The sequence below is a fragment of the Gopherus flavomarginatus genome, chromosome 6 (genome assembly GCF_025201925.1).
Source record: "Gopherus flavomarginatus isolate rGopFla2 chromosome 6, rGopFla2.mat.asm, whole genome shotgun sequence".
NCBI lineage: Eukaryota > Metazoa > Chordata > Testudines > Testudinidae > Gopherus > Gopherus flavomarginatus.
Window position 1 is genome coordinate 106,496,653 of NC_066622.1, and position 22,954 is coordinate 106,519,606.

The following is a 22,954-nucleotide window of genomic DNA, read 5'->3' on the forward strand; positions in this document are numbered from 1 at the left end:
AAATAGTAGATGTCAAGTTTTTCAGTCACCAGCATTGCAAGGATTTTTGCAGGAATTCTGTATCATAACTGATTGCAAACTTACCTTCATTTCAGATCCTCCAAAGTCATGGCTATCACCTGCTTTGCTGAGACTCCACAGCATGCACTTTTCTCTGAATCTCTGTGCAATGTTGTGAGGAATATAAAACAATTTTAAAAATTGCATACTTACCAACAATGCTCTCCTAACCTGTATTTGCTCAATGTTGTAATATCTGAGCAGGTCACAGCTAGTCATAATTTTTGGGAACAAGAAACAGATAAGTTAGTGGTGTATTATAATCACTTATGTTAAAGAATACCCCTCTTATCCCTGCTACCGGAAGCATTCAGCATTAGTCTGTTTTTTTGTAATTGCAAGCCATATGTGAGCAACAATATTTTCTTGATCTAAAAGTTACATTGTAATAATGTATACTTTTATCTAATTATGGCATTTTTTTCTTGGTTACAGTTTGTAAGACATGTATTGTTCAGCACTTTGAAGACAGCAATGACTGCCCCAGGTGTGGCAATCAGGTGCATGAGACCAATCCGTTAGAAATGTTAAGGTAGGACAACGTTAAACAAAATTTGACTAAATATAACGGTCTTTTTAATAACATCATTGTTCTAAGGAAATGCCATAACTACTTCTTTTTTTATTTTTAATTTATACAAATGCTGACTCCTATGTGTATGCTCTAAGCACCCTTTATATTACTTGAATATAAAACTAAATGAATACCCAACATAACCCACCAGCAGCAAACTGGTCAACTAGAAAGTGTCAGTGCCCCCTCCTTTAAATTACTCCCTGGCTTCAAATGCATGGAAAGAAAGGTGACCATTGTAGTTTGACTAAGCTTCATTTAAAATAAATTCACTTAAAAGGAGAAAGCACTTTTAAAAATATTTCTGACATCTATGCTTATTTTGCAACTGGGAAAGGAGCAGTGGCACAAACTCTGTGTATTCCCTAGAAAGCTCGTTACTATATTTTAATGGTCTGTTGTTTTGCCCATTGCTCTGTTGCCTAATGTTTATGTTTAAATTTACTGTTGTTTCTAGTATGGCCTTTCAATGTATTCATTCATAATTCAAATGTTCCAGAATGCACTTGTACAGTTGATGGGGTACCATTTCAAACCCGATCTCTAATAAGTCCCTTTTCCAGATAACTGCCTCACCAGGAATTGCATACAATAAGTTTACATACATAGATCATTGCTTGATCTAGGCTTGTAGATTGATTGGCATTAAAATTTATATGCCCTCCTCCCCCATCTGGATGCAAGCATCCTTAAAGTTTAGCATTAAATATCCATAATATACTTCGATTTATTCAAGACATCAGGCAGAAGCTAGACAGAAATCCCCTCTTTAGCAGACAAGAGAACAGTAGACATAGTGTTTTCCATCCCTAAAGGAACCCAGTGTTATTTTATATGAAATAGAAACAACAGAACTGGCGAATTACTGTGTCTCATTCCCAATGGCATGTTTCTTGGTTTCTCTCTGTCATATTTATAAGTTGCCAATCACCTTGATTTCAACATAAGATTTCCTCAGAAGAATTCAGAGTTTCAAGAAAAACAATTGTTTAACAGAGTTTTGAATTGTCATGATGTGAAAATAAATTTCACACAGTTAAAGGCATAATCTTCCAATACCTAAATTCTCAGTCCTATCTGCCCTGTTGAGCAGCTTTTCCTTGATCCAGTTTAGACTAACAAGGCTACCTGTAGACAGTGTTCACCCTTAAGTACGTAACGAATTTCCCACAGTGAAAAGTACTTACTGTGGAGAGAAACAAATGTATATGAAATATGGAATCCTATAGGCTGTTTGAAAGGCAAAAGAGTTCACTGCTATAATCCTCGTGGAGAGAATATGGGATATCTGTTACTTTTTTTAAAACACATTTTATATTTCGAATCAGCCCTAGCTCTGTCCCCCATTTCCTGTGTCTTTCCTTCCTTTTCTGTCTCTGATAGTGTCACCAATGTACTGGCAGCTGCAGAAATTAACAGGAGCTACATACACTCCAGAACAGTTTCTCCAATGTCCCTATATCTCAGCCCAGGTAGTTGGGTGGACTATAAGTTCTTCTACCAGCAGATGGAGTTGGAGAAAAGCAAAATTCTGGTGGCAACACTCCTGCTTTAGAGGGCTCTGGCTGTGTCTGTTTGTCTCCAGCCCATGATGCTAGTACTCTTGTTCTTAACCTCGCTATCTTTTTATATATGTTTATACTTTTCTTTTCTCTCTCTCTCACCTCTCTCTCAGGATTAGATTGTTTAGTGAAGGGTGCTTTGAAATGTCACTAGAAGAAATTGTTCCATTTTGCTTAGCACTGATAAGGCCTCAGCTGGAGTACTGTGTCCAGTTCTGGCAATCACACTTCGGGAAAGATGTGGACAAATTGGAAAAAGTCTAGAGAAGAGCAGAAAAAATGATTAAAGGTCTAGAAAACATGGAAAGATTGAAAACAATGGATGTGTTTAGTCTAGAGAAAACTGAGTGTGGAGGGAGACATGACAACAGTGGTCAAGTACATAAAAAGTTGTTATACAGAGGGTGATATCCTTATCCACTGAGGACTGGGCAATAAGAATTGGGCTTAAATTGTAACAAGGGAGATTTAGTTTAGACATTAGGAAAAATGTCCTAACTGTAAGGGTAGTTAAGCACTGGAACAAATTGCCTGGAGAGGTTGTGGAACCTCCATCACTGGAGGTTTTAAGAACTGGTTAGACAAACACCTGACATATCCAGGTCCAGTCTACATAATTCTATGAGTAAAAGGGAACTTTTAAGATGAAAATTAGTACCCATTTGCTCAATCATTAAAATGTGTTCATCATGGAAGGAGCCTTGGCCTTGCCAGAAAGAGAGTAAGAACTGTCTATACAATGATTATTGCGTGGTGGTTCTCCTGAGGATGGCTTATCCAACACTTTTTGCCCGTGTTCTGCAAAGGTAGTTACAGCTCCAGCCTTAGATGGCTCTGTAGATTTGGGTGACCAGCTCTTCTCCCTGGAGACTACTTAGTAGGCCAAATAATAATTGGGAGAAATTCAGGTTCTCCCGTATATTGTCCTTATATGAAATATATCAGCCTTCATGGCCATGGCTTCTGTCCTAGTCTCATGACAGGTCACAGTTACAGCCTTTAACCCAAAGGAGAAAGAAGCCTCAGTCTCAGAGTTTTTCTCAGCAGCGGATTAGCATCCTTCTGTGGATACAGTTGTTATGGAGAAAGCTATGAAAACTAATAATCCTGAAGGGAAGAAATTCCTATGGGGGTGAGTTGGACAGTTTTTAAAAAAGAAAATATAATTATGCCAATTAAACAAGTGAGCTGCATTCTTAATCTACAGGAGAACTCCTTGGAGTCAAAAGAGAGAACTTCAGTTATTGCTAGCCAATGGCTATGTTTATTCACAAGATTTTTGACGCAGGATGGACTATAATGGAAAACTCCCCACTATTCCATATGCTCTTAGACAACTTTTAAGTGGTTCAAAGAATATATCTAATTTCAGTTCTTGTAGCATCTAAAGGTATGTGTACATTGCAGCCGGGAGCAACTTCTCAGCATGGGTAGATAGACTTGGATTTGTGGGGCTCAAGCTTGCATGCTAACAATAAGATTGTGGACATTGCAGCTCAGGCAGGAGCTTGGGCTCTGAAACTCACCCAACCCCCTGGGTCTAAGCTCAGGTGGCTAGCCCAGGTCTCTGCCAGCGCTGCAGTGTCCACAATGCTATTTTTATTGTGTTATCTCAAGTCAACCTAGCACGAGTCTGTCTACCCATCTGGGAAGCTCGCTCCCAGCTGCAGTATAGACACACTGTAAAGTTGAATCCAGCTTCTAGAAGTGCATAGAAATACCACTTTCCTAGTTGATTGGATGGGAGAGTCCAAAGGTTTCAATGGGCTGGAAATCAGAGAGACTGCACCTAAGAGAGGTCATGATTTTTGCATAGTTTCTGTGCATATTGTGATCTGTTTGGTCTGCAAAATCCTGCCATTAGTAATGTGGTATAGATCTGGTAAAATGATATAGCAGAAAGAAAACACCAGTACTGTATAGTCTTTAAGGGTTTTTCCTCAAGGGGTGATTGATATAGGTACAAATATATTATAGATATTGATATTAAGGCTGTCAAATGCTTAAAAAATTAATTGCGATTAATCTTACAATAAAAAAATTAATTGTGATTAATCACGCTTTTAAACAATAATAGAATACCATTTATTTAAATATTTTTGGATGTTTTTCTACATTTTCAAATATATCTATTTCAGTTATGACACAGAATACAAAGTGTACAGTGCTCACTTTGTATTTATTTTTTATTACAAATATTTGCACTGTAAAAAACAAAAGAAATAGTATTTTTCAGTTTACCTAATACAAGTACTCTAGTTCATTTTCTTTATCAAGAAAGTTGAAATTACAAATCTAGAATTTTGTACAAAAAAACCCTGCATTCAAAAATAAAACAATGTAAAACTTCAGAGCCTACAAGTCCACTCAGTCCTACTTCAGCCAGTCTCTCAGACAGACAAGTTTTGGTTACATTCGCAGGAGATACTGCTGCCCACCTCTTGTTTACAACATCACCTGAAAGTGAGAACAGGCATTTGCATGGCACTGCTGTAACCAGCGTCGCAAGATATTTATCTGTCAGATGCACTAAAGATTCATATGTCCATTCATGCTTCAACCACCATTCCAGAGGGCATGCGTAGGGTTCTACTCGACAGGTTCTGCTCGACAGTGATCCAAAGCAGAGCAGACCGATGAATGTTCATTTTCATCATCTGAGTCAGATGCCACCAGCAGAAGGATGGATTTGCTTTTTTTGGTGGTTCAGGTTCTGTAGTTTCCACATCAAACTGTTGCTCTTTTAAGACTTCTGAAAGTGTGCTCCACGCTTTGTCCCTCTCAGATTTCGGAAGACACTTCAGATTCTTAAACCTTGGGTCGAGTGCTGTAGCCATCTTTGGAAATCTCACATTGGTACCTTTTTTGTGTTTTGTCAAATCTGCAGTGACAGTGTTCCTAAATCAAACATGTGCTGGGTCATCATCCAAGACTGCTATAACATGAAATATATGGCGAATGCAGGTAAAACAGAACAGGAGACATACAGCTCTCCCCCAAGGAGTTCAGTCACAAATTTAATTAACACACATCACCAGCATGGATGCATATCCTCTGGAATGGTGGCTGAAGCATGAAGAGGCATACATATGTTTAGCATATCTGGCACATAAATACCTTGCAACGGCTACAAAAGTGCCATGCAAATGCCTGTTCTCACTTTCAGGTGACGTTGTAAATAAGAAGCAGCAGTACCTCCCGTAAATGTAACTCCTTGTTCATCTTAGCAATTGGCAGAACAAGAAGTAGGACTGACTGTACTTGTAGGCTCTAAAGTTTTACATTATTTTGTTTTTGAGTGCAGTTATGTAACAAAAAAAAATCTACATTTGTAAGTTACACTTTCACACTAGAGATTGCACTACAGTACTTGTATGAGTTGAAAAATACTATTTCTTTTATCATTTTTACAGTGCAAATATTTGTAATAAAAACTAATATAAAGTAAATACTGTATACTTTGTATTTTGTGTTATAATAGAAATCAATATATTTGAAAATGTAGAAACACATCCAAAAATATTTAATAAATTGGTATTCTATTGTTTAACAGTGCAATTAATCGTGATTAATTTTTTTAAGTTAATCTCGTGAGTTAACTGTGATTAATCGACAGCCCTTATATATAAACGTATTCAGAAATAAAATCAATCATGCCTCTGAAAAAATTTCATCAAAAAATGTTTGGATGCAAAATGGCTTTTTGGAGGAAATGGAATTTTTTGTTTCCTTAAAAATTTTCAGTGAAATGAATCAAAATGAAAATTGTTTTGAATCAAAAAAATTTTTGATATGTTTTCCCCCCTTTTCCAGTGGGAGAGATGGCGATGGGAACAACCGTAATCCCTCTTATAACTGAAACAAAATTATTATTTATTTAAATCAAGACAATTTTAATTTCACTGAAACATTTCAGTGAAGATTTTTTAACAAAGTGAAAATATTGTAATTTGTTTGAAAATTCACAGAAAATACTTTTTTTTTTTTTTACTATCCCCCAAAACTGAGTTAACACAGGCAAATAATAATAATAATAATAAAAAAGAGATGACAACCTAAAGTTCAACTCAGTTCTGTGACCTTGGGAATGGAGCCCTGTCTTTCCATAGGCATTCTTCCCTCTGTGTCCCTCAAGCAGTTATTTTATGGTTCTTCCCAGAGTACAGGTGCCAAAAGGAGGGTGAAGTTGAACTGAGGTTAATCCCTTGTTAACTCAGGCCAGATAGTGCCCCAGCAACCTGTCACGGCTGTCTACAATACTGGTTTCCAAGGCAGACTGATGAGCACTTTTTCTCCTAGATAGAGACTTTTGAGATTTTTCTCTGCAATGGCCTAACAACATAAGAGTGGCTATACAGGATCAGACCGATGGTCCATCTGGCCCAGCATCCTGTCTTCTGACAGTGTCCGATGCCAGGTGCTTCAGAGGGAATGAACAGAACAAGTATTCATCAAGTGATTCACCTCCTGTCACCTGTTCACAGCTTCTGTCAAATAGAGGCTATGGAAATTTCAGAGCATCATTTTGCATCCCTGTCCATCCTGGCTAATAGCCATTGATGGACCTGTCCTCCATGAATTTATCTAGTTCTTTTTCGAACCCTGTTAATAGTCTTGGCCTTCACAACATCTTCTGTCAAAGAGTTCCACAGGTTGACTGTGCGTTGTGTGAATAAATACTTCCTTTTGTTTGTTTTAAACCTGTTGCCTGTTAATTTCATGTGGTGACCCCTAGTCCTTGTGTTATGAGAAGTAAATAACACTTATGTACTGTCGACATACCAGTCATGGTTTCATAGACTTCCGTCATATCCTCCCTTAGTCATCTCTTTTCAAGCTGAAAAGTCCCAGTCTTATTAATATCTCCTCATGTGGAAGTTGTTCCATACCCCTAATAATTTTTATTGCCCTTTTCTGTACGTTTTCCAATTCCAGTATATCTTTTCTGAGATGGGGCAACCAGACCTGAACACTGCATTCAAGATGTGAGCATACCAGGGATTTATATAGAGGCAATATGATATTTTCTGTCTCATTATCTATCGCTTTTCATGATGATTCCCAACATTCTATTAGCTTTTTTAACTGCCGCTTCATACTGAGTGGATGTTTTCAGAGAACTGTCCACAATGATTCCAAGATCTCTTTCTTGACTATATAGTTGTATAGTTGGGATATATAGTATATATAGTCGGGATTATGTTTTCTTGAGTATATAGTTGTATAGTTGGGATTATGTTTTCCAGTGTGCATTACTGTGCATTTATTAACACTGAAATTTCATCTGTTATAGTATCAGGACTTCCATCTTTGTTGTGGATGCCCTAGTTTGACAAGCCTTAAGGCTACAAACTTGGTAGGGAAAAATCACTTTGGTAGTTTTGACCTACAAGAGACACTCAAATTTTAAATTGTTAAAGAAGCATCTGGGGTCAGTCCTTTTTACCAAAGGGTTAGCAGATTTGGGGATGCAATATCCTGACAGTTTTTCACCTCCTCCAAGGTCTTCAAATGTGCCCGGTTGTGCACACTAGTCTTTTACTTCCTGGGTTTTTTATAGGTGCCTACTCTGCAGTTTCTTACTCACTAGAGTAAAGATGTATTAGGGATAAGTAATTTTGTTGTTCCATATTCCTCTATACCACATAGTATATAACCCACCATTTTTGTGGGCCTGTTTGAGTTAGGGTTGAGTTTTTCTTTGAATAATTTTCCATGTAGTTCCTTTACATTGGTAAGGTTTATATTGTTCAGGTAACTTCTGTCTAAAGTAAATTGGGCAGACAGCCAGACTGCTGTATAGAGGGAGTGATATCACAGGAGCTAGGTTGGTGGGTTTGGTTTGGTATTTTTTCTCTCTGCTGAAAAGAGGACATTTACCCATTGTCTGGGCTTTCAGCGGGAACTGAAGAAACCAAATTAACGGATAAGAAATTAACTATTCCCTGAGGTACAGTTTGCATGGTGAAACTTACTATAATTGATCTAATATCACCTGGGAAAAGCTGTAATAGGTGTCTGACTCATATGCTTAAAAAAGTAGTTTAATGTTAATGGTAATTTTTGAGGAAGCATGATCGACTAGCTACCATCTCTTTGTGCCCAGCAACTATCTCTTGCTTTCTGCAAGGGTAAAAAAAAACAGCCCCCAACCTTTTACGCCAGTAATGTAGCCTGAGTTTTTCTTATTTTGTAACAGATAGTCTACCAGTAGAGCTTATGATTAAAAGTGAAGAAAAGATCCATATGGTGTCAGTATAAGAGCAAATATTCAGGTCTTAATTTCATCAGAGTTGTTTATTTGTTTACTCTCTTGTGACAGCTACAAGCTGCCTGTGGATTTATGGTTAGGTGTTTGTATGTAGAGCAGTTCATGGGAGAATGACATGTTTAAATTATATACAAAAAAGACAAGGTGATATTCAGCTGCATCTGATCGGTTTGGTTAATAAGTATCTCAAAAACTGTTATTCTAAGCTTTTGGGGAGGGTAGGCGTGAAAAACGCTCTCTCTTGTTATATATACTATATATAAATGTTCATAGGTATTCATGTTGCTTCCCCTCACCATAGTGCCTGAGTGACTCTGACTCTGATGCACTGTGTTTGCCCTCTCAGAAGATGGTATGTAGCACAAACAATGCTATTTATACACTGAAAACAAAAATATAGTAGAAATATTTCTCTGTTGATGTGAGAATTTATATGAAAAATACATTTCTGAAATATATGAATAATTTTGTGCTCTGGGCAGGAAATATGAAGGTGAGAAAAAAATAAGACCGCAGGCTAGAACTGCAGAAATAGCAATATTCTGTGGAAAGTTTCCTTAAATCCAGGTACCTTAAAAGGGGTTTATTTGACAAGAACCTTCATAAAACAAATAGTTTGCTAGTTACAATTTATAAAAAACAGTTTTAAAAATGTTAAACTCAAAGTAATCAGAAGAGCAGGTGAGCAGAAGTATCAAACTGAGTCTTCTGATGTTGACTATATGGCTTGCTATATATATTTTACATGATGCGTTTTCAGAGAGCCTCTCCTTATCATGCTTGAGAATGGAATAATATTTTATGTGCAATGGCATTAAACACTATATATGAAGTTTTAACTAAAAATGAATTACACTGTAGTTTATTACGCTTGAAACATCTCAGTGAAATATGAGTGAACTATGTTATTACATGTTTGAACCTGTTAGATTTTTGAAATTTAGGTACTATATCATTATAAACTAACTTCTGAGTAATTGCCATAAGTGTTAATTTTTGTTAAATATATCTTTCAGTTACTAGTGTTCAGGGCCTGTCTAAATTGCAAAGTTAACTGTGAAGTTCTGTGTCAATCTAGAAATTGGAGAGTCTCGTTCTGAGGGACGTTACATTGTTAAAATCACTTTGGGACCTGTCCTGCATTCCCTGTCCAACCAAAATTATGTATGCACCAAAAATCATTGGGGGTTTGGGTGCACCAAGAAGGTAGGATCACGCTCTTTTGATATCCTGCTCTATGGACGCCAGCGAACCTGAATTAGTTTTCAGTTTGCCTGTGACACACAATTAGTAGTGGAGAATCGCTTTGCTCATGTAGTTCAGCCTGTCTTTTAAAAATAAAAATGTCAGAGGCAAGTCTAAAGCTGGTATTTACATTTGATGTTTTATGCTGTTCTGTATGTTTGGAGGTTTTTTTGATGCAGGGTGTCAGGGTTTCCTCCGCACTCTAAATTCTAGGGTACAGATGTGGGGACCCGTATGAAAGACCCCCCTAAGCTTATTTCTACCAGCTTAGGTTAAAAACTTCCCCAAGGACAGATTCCTTCCTTGCCCTTGGTATCACTGCCACCACCAAGTGATTTAAACAAACATTCAGAAAGGGCCACTTGGAGCCCTACCTCCCCCAAAGTATTCCCCCATGGCCCTACACCCCCTTTCTTGGGGAGGCTTGAGAATAATATCCTAGCCAATTGTTTACAAAATGAGCACAGATCAAACTCCCTGGGTCTTTAGGACACTGAAAAGTAATCAGGTTATTTAAAAGAAGTTTATTTAAAAAAAATAAAAGAATCACCTCTGTAAAATCAGGATGGAAGATAACTTTACAGGGTAACAAAAAGATTCAAAACACAGAGGAATTTCCCCTCTAGGCAAAACTTTAAAGTTACAAAAACAGGACTAAACCTCCGTTTTAGCACAGGGAAAATTGACAAGCTAAAACAAAAGGTAATCTAACGCATTTCCTTGCTATTGCTTACTATTTCTGTAATATTAGAAGCTTAGTTCAGATATGGCTTAGGGTTATGTATTTTCCCTGCCCTGGTTCCTCGATGACCCAGAGAGAACAAAGGACACAAAACAGAAACCTTCTCCCACAGATTTGAAAGTATCTTCTCCCCTTATTGGTCCTTTAGGTCAGGTGCCAATCAGGTTGTCTGAGCTTCTTAACCCTTTACAGGTAAAGGAGGGATTAACCCTTTACAGGTAAAAGAGGGATTAACTCTTTACAGGGGAAGGAGGAATTTTATGCTACCCTTAAATGGATGTTTATGACACGTTTCCCCCCCCCCCCCCCAAAATCACAGATGGTGCTGGATTGCCTGCTCCACACTGGCTGTGATTTTAAAATTAAAATTTTGGAGAGCTGAACTCCACCGAAGAAGATTTTTGTTATTGTTCTTGATGGTATGAAGCCACTTTAGCGCAGCATGGTTGGTTTGCAGGTGGAAACGCCATCCCCAAACATATGGGTGTAGCTTATCCAGTGCATATATGATGGCGTAACATTCGTTTTTGCTGATTGACCAGTGACTTTCCCTTTTAGACATTTTTTTCTGAGAAACACGACAGGATGGAATTTTTGATCTGTCCTTCCTTCATTAAAACTGCTCCCACACCACGCTTGGATGCATTTGTGGTTACTAGGAAAGGTTTGTCAAAGTCTGGGACCCTTAGCACAGGGTCAGACATGAGTGTTGCTTTAAGCTGGTTAAAGGCCTTCTGACACTCTTTAGTCCACTGAACTGGATTTGGCTGGGTTTTTTTGGTTAGGTCTGTCAGTGGGGTGCTGATTTGGCGGTAGTGCGGTACAAATCGCCTGTAATATCCTGCCAAGCCTAAGAAGGGTTGGACCTGTTTTTTTGACTTTGAGACAAGCCACTTTTGGATAGCATTTACTTTGATAGTCCCTGATCCACCTGGTGTCCAAGGTAATTCACTCTGTTTAGGCCTATTTGACACTTTTTAGCTTTAACAGTTAGTCCCGCCTCCCTTATGTGCGTGAAGACCTTCTGGAGATGCTTCAGGTGTTTTTTTGCCCATGAATCAGAAAAGATGGCCACATCATTAAGGTAGGCAACTGCAGATTCTTCCAATTCCGCTAGGATACTATTTACAAGTTTTTGGAAGATGGTGGATGTATTTTGCAGGCTGATGAAGATGGTGGATGTATTTTGCAGGCTGATGAAGGCTGATCTTTCCTTGGAGGATTTATTTAGCGGTACTTGTCAGTGCCCCTTGGTTAAGTTTAAGGTAGAAATGAACTGGGCACATCCCAGTTTCTCCAATAGTTTATTTGTGCATGGCATTGGATAGCTGTTGGTTGAGTCACAGCATTTAGCTTATGGTAGTTCACATAAAAGTGTATTTCCCCATCCGGTTTGGGAAGTAGAACTACTGGAGATGTCCATGCACTGTTAGACAGGCAGATTACCCCCATCTGTAGCATGTTCTGGATCTCCTGTTCTATAGCAGTTTTGACTTGAGGAGCCACCTGGTAAGGTTGGGCTCTAATTGGGCGAGCATACCTGTGTCAATGGAGTGGGATGCCCGTTCAGTCCATTCTGGGGTGGCTGAGAACATCAGTACGAAGCTAGTGCACAGCTCCTTGGCCTGCTGTTGCTGCATACGTCCAAGGGTCGTGGAGAGGTTTACCTTTTCCACGCCACCATTACTTTTTCCTTTGTAGTAGACACCTTTAGGCCACTTAACATCCTCTCCTTCCTGGGTGGTAAACTGACAAACCTTTAATTCTCTGGAATAAAAATGCTTTAGAGCATTAACATGGTATACTTTAGGCCTTCAGTTTGAGGCGGGAGATGCTGTGAGATAGTTGACAGCTCCCAGTTGCTCTTGGACCGTGAGTGGCCCTTTTCATGATGCTTCCATCTTATGGGCCTGGAGTGCCTTCAAGACCATGAGTTGGTCCCCTACTTTGAAGGAACACTCTCTGACATGTTTATCATGCCAGGCTTTTTGCTCTTTCTGAGCGTCTTTTAGGTTTTCTCTAGCAAGAGCTAAAGAGGCTCGGAGTGTGTTTTGTAGGTTGTTTACAAAGTTCAGAATGTTAGTTCCTGGAGAAGGCATAAACCCCTTCCATTACTGCTTCACCAACTGTAATGGCCCCTTAACCTTGCGGCTATACACAAGTTCAAATGGTGAAAACCCTAAACTTGGATGTGGTACAGCCCTGTAGGCAAAGAGCAACTGCTGCAACACTAAGTCCCAATCGTTGGAGTGTTTATTCATGTATTTACATATCATGGCCCCCAAAGTTCCGTTAAACTTCTCCACCAGGCCATTTGTTTGATGGTGGTAAGGGGTGGCAACCAAGTGGTTCCCCCCGTGAGTTTCCCAAAGGCTTTTCATGGTCCCTGCCAGGAAATTAGTTCCTGAATCCGAAAAGGATGTCAGAGAGCTAACCTACCCTGGCAAAAATGTCTGTTAGTGCCTGACACACACTTTTAGCCCTGGTGTTGCTGGGAGCTACTGCTTCTGGCCAATGGGTGGCAAAATTCTTGAACTGCTTTCCTCTGGGTGTCTTTTTTGGAAAAGGACCCAAAATATCCATAGCTATTTGCTGAAATGAAACCTCAATTGTGGGAAGTGGCTGGAGAGGGGCTTTGACCTGGTTTGGGGTTTTCCAACTCTTTGGCATACCTCACAAGACTGGACATAGGTAGAAACGTTCTTGCCCATTTCCTCCCAGTGGAAGGACTTCCCCAAATGGTATTTGGTCCTGTTCACCCCAGCATGGCCACTGGGATGATCATGGGCTAAGCTCAAGAGCTTTCCCCGGTACTTAATTGGAACTGCCAACTGTTTCTGAGGATGCTAATCTTCTTGGTGCCCACCGGAAAGTTTCCTTGTATAAAAGTCCTCTTTCTACAACAAACCGGGATCGATTAGAAGAGCTAAGAGGCGGTGGGTTGCTCCATGCCACCGTCCAAGCTCCCTGGAGGCTTTCATTTGCTTTTTGTTCGCCTGGAACTGTTCCTTTGATGCTAGAGACATAGGTTCCTTACTGGATTGTGGGCTTGGGCTTGGTCCCTCTGGAAGTGATGTAGGTGATGGAGCTGTTTCCGTTGATTATGAACCACTTTTTGCTGGTGCACTTCATTGTATTTCAGGCTCCGGCTGAGCCTCTTGTGTAGGTTTATTTGCCGCTGCCAGTGCAGGCTCAGTGGCGCCCTCTGGCGTTGGAGTTGTATACATGGTTGCAAGCGCTAGATTCAATGCTGGCAATGATTCTGGTGCTGGTTGCTCCGCCAGTTCCGGTTCTGGGATTAGCTCTGGCTGGGTCTTTACACCTGGTTCTACTACTGCTGTTGCAGATGTTGGCATGGGGTCCATTTCTATCACCTTCATCTGGATCTTTTGGTAACACAGACGGGGCCCTGGTAGAAGGCTCAGAAACAGAGCTAGATGTAAAGGCTTGCTTAGCCTAGCTGTGGGTGATCATTCCCACCCTCTTGGCTATCTTCATATGGTGGGCCAAGTCTTCCCCCAGCAGCATGGGAATGGGATAATTATTATAGACCGCAAAAGTCCACCTTCCTGACCGCCCCTTGTACTGGACAGGTAATTTGGCTGTAGGCAAGTCAAAAGAGGTTGACTTGAAGGGTTGAATCGTCACTTGGACCTCTGGGTTGATTAAGTTGAGGTCCACTAAGGATCGGTGGATAGCTGACACGTGGGCTCCAGTGTCCCTCCATGCTGTAACCTACTTTCTGCCCACACTCACAGTTTCCCTTCGCTCTGAGGGTATCTGGGAGGCATCTGGGCCTGAGGACCTTTGGTGGGACACCGGTACAATGAACTGTACTCTATTAGGGTTCTTGGGACAGTTGGCCTTTACATGCCCCAGCTCATTACTTTTAAAACATCGCCCAGCTGACTGGTCAGTGGGGCAAGGTGGGTTGCTGAAGAATGGTGTGGTGGGATGGTAAGATATTCTGGGGGTTTCCTTAGGGTGTAAGCGGGGCCTTGGACTGTCCCTGGTGGTATAGTGTGGTCTCGGGGTGTCCCTTCTGGCATCCACCCAAACTGTGACCCGGTTTGTTCCTCTCTGCTACCTCCACCCATTTTGTTCAGATTTTCCCCTCGTCTTTGGCGGTCTGGGACCGCTCATATTGATCAGCATAAGAAGCAAGACTTTCTGCTGAGTCCATTTTTTTATTCCATAACCACTGTTTTACATCATCATTGGTCATAGTCAGGAACTGCTCCTGTACAACCAAATCACACATGCCTTCAAAGCTAATTACAGCCCTTCCTTTGACCTATTTATCTAACAGATCCTTCATCTGGTTTACATAAGCCACATTACTTACTCCAGCCCCTCTCTTAAGGGCTCCAAATTTTACTTTGTAAGTTTCAGAGGTAATTTGAGATTGTTTTAAAACCAAATCCTTAAATTTACCATAGTCAGAAGCATCATCAATAGGCATCTTATTGAATATGTCCAGAGCTCTTCCTGTCAATTTTGCTACCAATGTGGTCATCTTGTGATCATCAGGAATTGCATGGAGGGTGCACAGTCTTTCAAAAGTGATGAAATATTCAGCATTTTCACTGGATTTATTATACTGTGGACATAGTCGCTCCCATTTGTGGATTTTTAGTGGAGTGGAGCCAGAACCCTTCAACAGCTGTCTTTTTAACTCCATAACAGTGAGGTTATGCTTCCTCTCTCTTTCCCTCTCCTCCTGTTCATGCTTCCGGTCTTTCATAGCTCTCTTGAGAGCAGCCTCCTCTCTGGCTCTTCTGCTTTCATAGCTTTCTTGTGGGCAGTCTCTTCTCTGGATGTTTGTGCCTCTAACTTCAAGCGCCTTGAGCCATCTGTCTATCATGTTCTTTTTGTCTCTCTTTAGCTTCGAATCTGGCTAATTTTAATTTTTTTTTTTGGACTTCACTGTCCATCGTCCTAGCCTTCCTATGCTTAATCTAGCCTAACCGGAGAGTTAGAAAGAAAAAAAAGAAAAAAACTTGTGAATTCCCCTGCAGGAAGTTAACTACCCTGCCCTCAGTCAGAGAAAAAAACTCCAGGTGCTATCAGCTTTTTTAAAAAAAAAAGTCCATTTAAAAAAAACCAAAAAAACCCACCTTCCTGGCTTTCAAGCAGCCAAAAGAAAAAGTGTTTTTAAACTCCTCAGGTCTGTGCTTCTGGTTCAAAATGATCCTACCACTTACACCATGTCAGGGTTTCCTCCCCACTCTAAACTCTGGGATACAGATGTGGGGACCCACATGAAAGATCCCCTAAGCTTATTTCTACCAGCTTAGGTTAAAAACTTCCCCAAGGCACAAATTCCTTCCTTGCCCTTGTTATCACTGCCACCACCAAGTGATTTAAACAAAGATTCAGGAAGGGCCACTTGGAGCCCTACCACCCCCAAACTATCCCCCAAACCCCTGCACTCCCTTTCCTGGGGAAGCTTGAGAATAATATCCTAACCAGTTGGTTACAGAGTGGTTCCCAGTAACATTGCTGACCAGATTCTCAGGCCAGGATCTGCTCCCAAAGTCTGTTCCTTTTGTCTTTTTAGGTGAAAGAGAGAGAGATGGATAGGGAGAGACTTCTTGGGGTGTGTTTTCCCCTCACTTTATAGTCCAGTCCCTCTTTTGAAATGCATTTTCGAAAGGGTTATCCCTAGATAAAATTCATTGCTGCTGTTAGGTTGGAGCCTTGTGGTGAAAGAGGTTTCAGGCTATTGTTTGCTAAGATACAGATCTGTTTGTACTTGCCCCTCTTCCTTGCCAAAAAGTAGCCACTTGATAGATGATTGCCCATCAACTTGTATGATATCTGGTTAGAGTTGTCATCTTGTCCTTTGTCTTGAGAAGCTGGTTTACCCAGACTTGTCTGGTAAACATATTTCAGATCTAATTTAGCTGTTTATAACTTTATATATAAATAATCATGATGATATTGACCAGTGAGTTATTAGTTTTCAAATGATACTTACAATGCATATTTTGTACAAAGATTATTATAGTAGCATGTAGGATGTGAATACTGTAATAGGTGGTATGATGGGATTGACTACACTGGCATGTGGCCCATCTGCAACTGATACTGGCAAGTCTCTCCAACTGCTGGGGATGGGAAACTAGATGGGGATGGCTCTGAGTACTACTACTTCCCAGGTGTCTGGCTGGTGGATCTTGCCATCATGCTTGGAGTCTAACTGATCACCATATTTGGGGTCAGGAGGAAATTTTCCCTCCAAGTCAGATTGGAAGAGACCCTGGGGGTTTTTCGGCTTCCTCAGCAGCATGGGGCACAGGTCACTTGCTGGTTTAAACTAGAGTGAATAGTGGATTCTCTATAACTTGAAGTCTTTACATCAGCAATACTCAGACCTCCATTCTTCAGGAGTCAAATTAGCGATCAACAATACCCAAAAGAGTCACAGTAATGTTAATTGATTTTTTTAAAAATTATTTATTTATTCAAATTTATTTACACACACAGCAAAATGACTGACTTAGTATTATTATTTTATGAACTAAAGTTGGTTAATAACATAGTAAAAGAATCCTGATTGATTAATAATTAAATCACAGTATTTTCATATCATGTGCCACAAAGAGCTTCAAGAGACACTTTACAGAGCCACTTGCGAGCCTAAGTCTAAGTATCACTGCTTTTAAATCATTATTTGAGGACTTCATTAACTCAAGACAGGTTATGGCTCTGTTACAGGAGTTGGTGGATGGGGTTCTGTGGCCTATAATGTACAGGAGGTCAGACTAGATGATCATGATGGTCCCTTATGACCTTGAAGTCTATTAATCTAAATAAACAAACTGCAGTTAGGAGTTTCAGATGATGCGCACACACACAGCTTCAAACAGCTTGGTTTGCTACATTGTCGTTTTGCAAGTTAATAATATCTAATATGCATAATAAGGGGTCCGAGATGGGAAATTTAAGGGTTTTTTGTTTAGAAAATATTAATATTGGTGTTAGAAAATGTTAATTAGTACTTCCGTATTTTTAACACAGAGATTTGCCATAATTTCCAGAAAATAACATGCTCTTTTCCTTGAATTTTGATGCTGAAAATTAAAGGAGGTGTATGTATGAGTGCATTTTCTCTTTTACACTATTAATTATTGTGAGGGCAAGTAGCGTGTACTATAGACATCTCACATAATCCAACAGCAAGCACTGCATTTTTGATGTGACCTCAGAGTGACTCTAGAATTGTATTGTTTCCCTAGTATTATTATATTGTACCTTATTTGTTTGCCTTAGAGTCCTGTTTGTTGTCCAGGTTCTGAACAGCGTACTTTACTGTTGGTGAGAGGAGATGAAACAGTGAGGAGAGGAAGGAAGAGAAAACAGGAGAGAAGAGGAAACAGAGGGGGAGAGGAGACCAAAAGGAGAGGTGAAGAGGTAGAAAGAAGAGGATAGACTAAGTGGACAGGAGAGTGGGTGAGATTAAGAGAGGTAAAAGAACATTCTTAGCTTTAGCAATAAGAACATAGATGCATGTTATTTTCTGGAAAAGATTATACCTGTTCTTGGCAGCTGTATTGAAAAAATGGGTCATGTCATATTTTAGTGATCAGAAAATTGAGAGCGAATTAATATCAAACCCCGGCATTTTTAAGTCTCTAAACGCCCATGTATGTAGTGTCTAACCATAAATACAGTATGTGGTGGGTTTTTTATGAGAGACTGTAGCTGAACTAAAGACTTAAAAACCTATTAGAACAACTGTCTATTGACCAAATTTAGACCTGGATTAAGTAAGTTCAACTCCTGTCGGGTGTAGCTGGATCACAAAACCAGTGTAAATGGAAAAGTAGCACAGCTGGGATCAGTTTGGCACCTAGTAGCCTCAGTTCTCAGCTGTGCCAAATTCACGCTCCTTGCAGCTTGGGGAAAGCTGGGAGATGGCTCAAAGCCACCTTTTTGCTTCCTTGATCCTGCACTGACTGATGTCCAGAAGGATTCCCAGCATAATTTAGAGCAGCCTCTAACTTATGCTGGCAGCAACCAGTCAGTGTCCTGGGGGATCTGGCAGAGCTCTGTGTGCTCAGACCTGCTCCTAGCATGTCCCACCTCCATCATGCCCTCTGTGTGAAGAAGTGAAACAAGTTGCATTGAGCCAACTAATCTAGCTTTGTGTCAGCTGTGGGATTCTCAGCAGGAGGAGTCCAGGGTGAGTCCCCAGCAAAACAACCAGAAGAGGGACCAAGGATTTAGCGTAATGAGTGTCCAGACTGAGGATGCAGAAAGTGGGGTGTTCAGAAAAAGAAACTTATAGAAGGATATAAAAGCAAGCCCGCCCCAGCCAACCACTTTTTTACACCCTTGGCTTACAGCTTGACAAAGTAGAGTGGAATCATCTTTGCTTTATTTTTTACTTTACTTTTTGTTTTCGTTCTTTTCCTTCTGTTCTTTGGTGTATAAATTACATTCATTTCCCTCACCCAATTAATGCAATATCCATGTAAATTATGCTTCTACAACCGACTCCAATCTGCACCTCCCTTTATATCACTGTTGAATTTAACCCTATGGTTTTACTATTCTGTAACACATAGTTATATTTTAGATGGAGCTGTTAGATTATTTTATCAATAGTCTGTATTGTTCATACCCAAAATACATACATTCTTTTTTAATCTGAAGATTATTTACTATAGAAAACTGAATGTTTTGTTAATATATAAAAAAAGCAGTATCGTAGAAAATGAGTTCCTATCCAGGCTGGTAGAAGTGATAGCAGAAGCATATTCTGTCTTGTTGCACAAATTTTAAGATAACAGCTTCAGTACTAGATAGTTACTCGTGTCAGTTTACACAAATCGAGACAAAAATATATTTGCTATCTTTATCTGTAAGTAGCCTTCCTTTTGTTAGTTTGTGACACTAACTATAACCTTATGAAACATAATGTTTGTGTGTGCTAGAATTCTATATTAACCTGCTAATTATTTTTCTGTATGGCTCCCCGTTTTTAATTATTTTTAAGAGATGGTGTGTCGTTGCTTTGTTTGATGGTACCTTGATACTGTAGTGATGGACATCTTAAAAATGCTTATGATTATAATAGTTTATAGCAATGTTCTTTAGTCCAGAAAAAAAAAAGTAATGACCAGAAATTTACCAGAGAAACATTACGGTCAATGAATTTATTATTTAAAATTGGCTACAGTGGCTGTCATCATAGAATAGAGTCAGGGGAAGGGTTGGTTACATTTTACCATTTTTCTAAGTATCCTTTTCAAATATTAAGTGAACCACTCCACAGTGATACACAATAATTTGCGTGTGACTGAAATTGAAAAATATTGAGAATGTTCTATATAGTGAGATTGTTTTTCTCCTCTTTCTTCCCCCACTTTTTCTCTGTATTTTTTTAAATATCGACACCTGAAGTTATGCCTGAATCTGTAACAAATCAGTGCAAGGGATGGGTGAGAGGAGATAAGTGTGAATATATTTTTCTCATGTTTTTTTCTTTTTTTCCATTTTAAAATCTATTGGGTTGTGAATGACGTATTACTTACTAGGCGTATTGTCATATAATTACTGAACTACTTGTTTAGGAGGCTTTTTTAAATTTGTTTTTAATGACTTTTAAGGGGTGTCTAAAATCCTGCATAGGCATCTTCTTTCTTTGAAAGACTTTTTTTTTTTCTTCCTTTAAAGGTTGGATAACACATTAGAGGAAATTATATTTAAGCTGGTGCCTGGACTTCGAGAACGTAAGTTTAATTAGTTTTGCTACCTTTTTTGCGTTATTGGAAGCAGTATTTCTAGTGATATTTCTGTATTGTTGATCTGAAACATCACTTTGCTTTTGTTTAATGTTAACTAGAGGAACTTCAGCGTGAGATCGAATTTTGGAAGAAAAACAAGCCTCCAGAAAATGGACAAGGTGATTTTTTTGTTGTCATTCTAGCTATAAATTTAATAATGTATCTGTTAAGTAATATCATGACTCCTCCATAGGCCGCAGTTCTCTGCAAATACTTGTGTTTGTGTACAGTTCCATTGAATTCAGTGCTTGGAACTACACTGCATAAAATTACGCCCTTGCTTACATGTTTACAGGATCAGGGCCACAATACCCTGATGTTTGTCTGTTCAGCAATTATAAATTTTAAATCTAACAATTTCATCCTTATTTTTAGTTGCATTTCCCAATAATATTCCCATGTTTGAGATTCATACTACTTTCTCTTTGAATTCTTAATGTCTTTTATACTTGATGTTTTCTACTTTGATCCTAGTTATAATCAACCAGCGGTAAAACATAGAACTATGTAAGTCTTTATATACAGATTAATTTCTGTTATCAGATTTGGCCAGCTGTTAAGTGGGAGGCTGTCAAGAATTAGGTTTGACAAGTAACAGAAATGTTTTTCTACACGTGCTAAACAACTGCTTTATATAGATTCCAGAATGGCTGTCTTTCACTAGTAGTCTTAAAAATCTTTGAGAGTCCTTTATTGAGCTGATAAGTAATACAGAAAATTCAAGGGTTTTGTATTCTCTAAACTGGCTTCATGATTTGGATGCCATAGCATGTTTGACTTTTTGTAAACCATTTAAAGACACTCTGTCAGTCCAAAGAGAGATTTATTATGCTATATGAGGATCATCTATTTCAAAGAGACATTGTCAAGTACTCTTTTTTTATAATTTTTTAATATATTTTCTGCTTATAATATCCTCTTTTCAGTTTGAAAAAATAACATTTCTTACCTCACTAGTGTTGTACATTTACATTTGGCAAACATTACAAGGGCAACCTCAGTTTTTTCTCTTAATACCATTATTTTAATGTTAGCCTACAGAATAGTTTAGACAAAATTTTACTAGTCCACTACAAAGTACCAGATATAATTAGAAGTACTTATTAAATAAACTTAAGAAAAATATTTGTATTTATTAATTTTTATTAAAGATAAACAGAACTGTTAAAAGTGTTATTTACTCATCATAATGATCCATTAAAAGAGGGGTGTCACATTTACAAGATAAAGGAATATAGCAGAGTCAAGGAAATACACTGTAAATTACCAGTTACTGTAAATTTATACAGCTAAAGATTGTATGATGATATATTTTTAATCAGTTCATCCTTCTAGATCTTCCTCAAATAGTTCAGTTGTTAATCTAAGGACTTATTTGCTTTGTAAATCAAAGTGTAGAATATAAAGGGGTTATGTAGGCTGGCAACTTCCATCTCACCATGATGAAATCTTGGTTGTCATCTAGGCTGGAAGGTTGCCCGCCTTTGCTGCTGTGTGGTTATTGTGACATTTTGGGGATCACCTAGATCAATAAGTGGTTCTGTCACCACCTGTCTTGTAATTTTGGGTGCCTTACTGCTATGCTATAAAGAGCTCAAGAGTTTTGACACCCGTAGCCAGCCTACAAGCATTAAAGGTCTCAACCCTGGCTTCCACCTGCCTAGTTACTCCTTGTAGGGCTGATCCCACTAGTCCTTCTAGTCTCGAATCTCCCCCAAATCAGTCTACCGGAGTTCTTAATTACCAGACCCTTGGACTTTTCTTCTCTGGTTTGTCACCGCTGAAGGAGTGAAATCTGCCCCTAGTCATGAGTTCACTTTGGCACACACACTCCACACAGTTTTCACAACAAATTCTTGTTTGCAGTAAAAATAAACCGAAGTTTTTGCTTAATAGAAGATCATAAATTCAAAGATGAAATAGAGAGGAAAAACAAACACACGTTACACAGAAAATATACATAAAGATGCCGTCTCAGTCTTTACACTTCTATATTAGTTAAATTCCCTTTTCTAATACAAGTTATCTGTTGCCTCTGAACAGTTGCCAAGCATATACCCTCTGTTCTAGAGGGGATCTCATGTTTCCCAGATAGCACCCAGCTTAGATGCTGGCCCTCAGTTTTTGAATAGCCTTCACTTCAAACCCTCCTCTCTTTTTAACAGGGTGTGCCATTTTGTTCTGTTTTTCTTTCTTTCTTTCAGGCTCTGGTAATTCATGGTTACACAGAGCAGGGGAAACTCCCTCCTTCCTTAGTTTTCTTTACAGTTTAAATGTCTTTCCATTAACTTTAATGATCCACCATTGTATCTTCCTGGCTGGACAATGGATGGGTATTTGAAGTTGGTTTCATGTAAACAATTAACCTGGAAGGTGCCTCTCTCTGCCTGATTATTTCATCCTCTGTTCTGAGGTGATTCTGTAGTTGCACCACAGTTATTACAATTTTCTACATAAATATATAAATATACACGAGTCCATTCATAACCATAAGCTGCATGCATATCTCCTAATAAAAGCAGCAAAGAGTCCTGTGGCACCTTACAGACTAACAGACGTTTTGGAGCACAAGCTTTCGTGGGTGAATACCCACTTCGTCGGATGCATGTAGTGGAAATTTCCAGGGGCAGGTATATATGTGCAAGCAAGCTAGAGATAACTAGGTTAGTTCAATCAGGGAGGATGAGGCCCTGTTCTAGCAGTTGA

The 22,954-nt window shown here is 39.1% G+C and overlaps 1 protein-coding gene across 5 annotated transcripts in view; it reads left to right on the forward strand.

Moving 5' to 3' along the window:
• Nucleotides 1–22,954, forward strand: part of PCGF5 (polycomb group ring finger 5) — a 103,004-nt gene that overhangs the window by 45,843 nt on the left and 34,207 nt on the right. For all 5 annotated transcript variants that reach the window (XM_050959714.1, XM_050959713.1, XM_050959715.1 and 2 more), the window contains 3 exons: nucleotides 496–592; nucleotides 20,139–20,194; nucleotides 20,308–20,367. In XM_050959714.1, coding sequence (XP_050815671.1) covers nucleotides 496–592; nucleotides 20,139–20,194; nucleotides 20,308–20,367 — 213 coding nt within the window. The remainder of the gene's footprint in view (nucleotides 1–495; nucleotides 593–20,138; nucleotides 20,195–20,307; nucleotides 20,368–22,954) is intronic.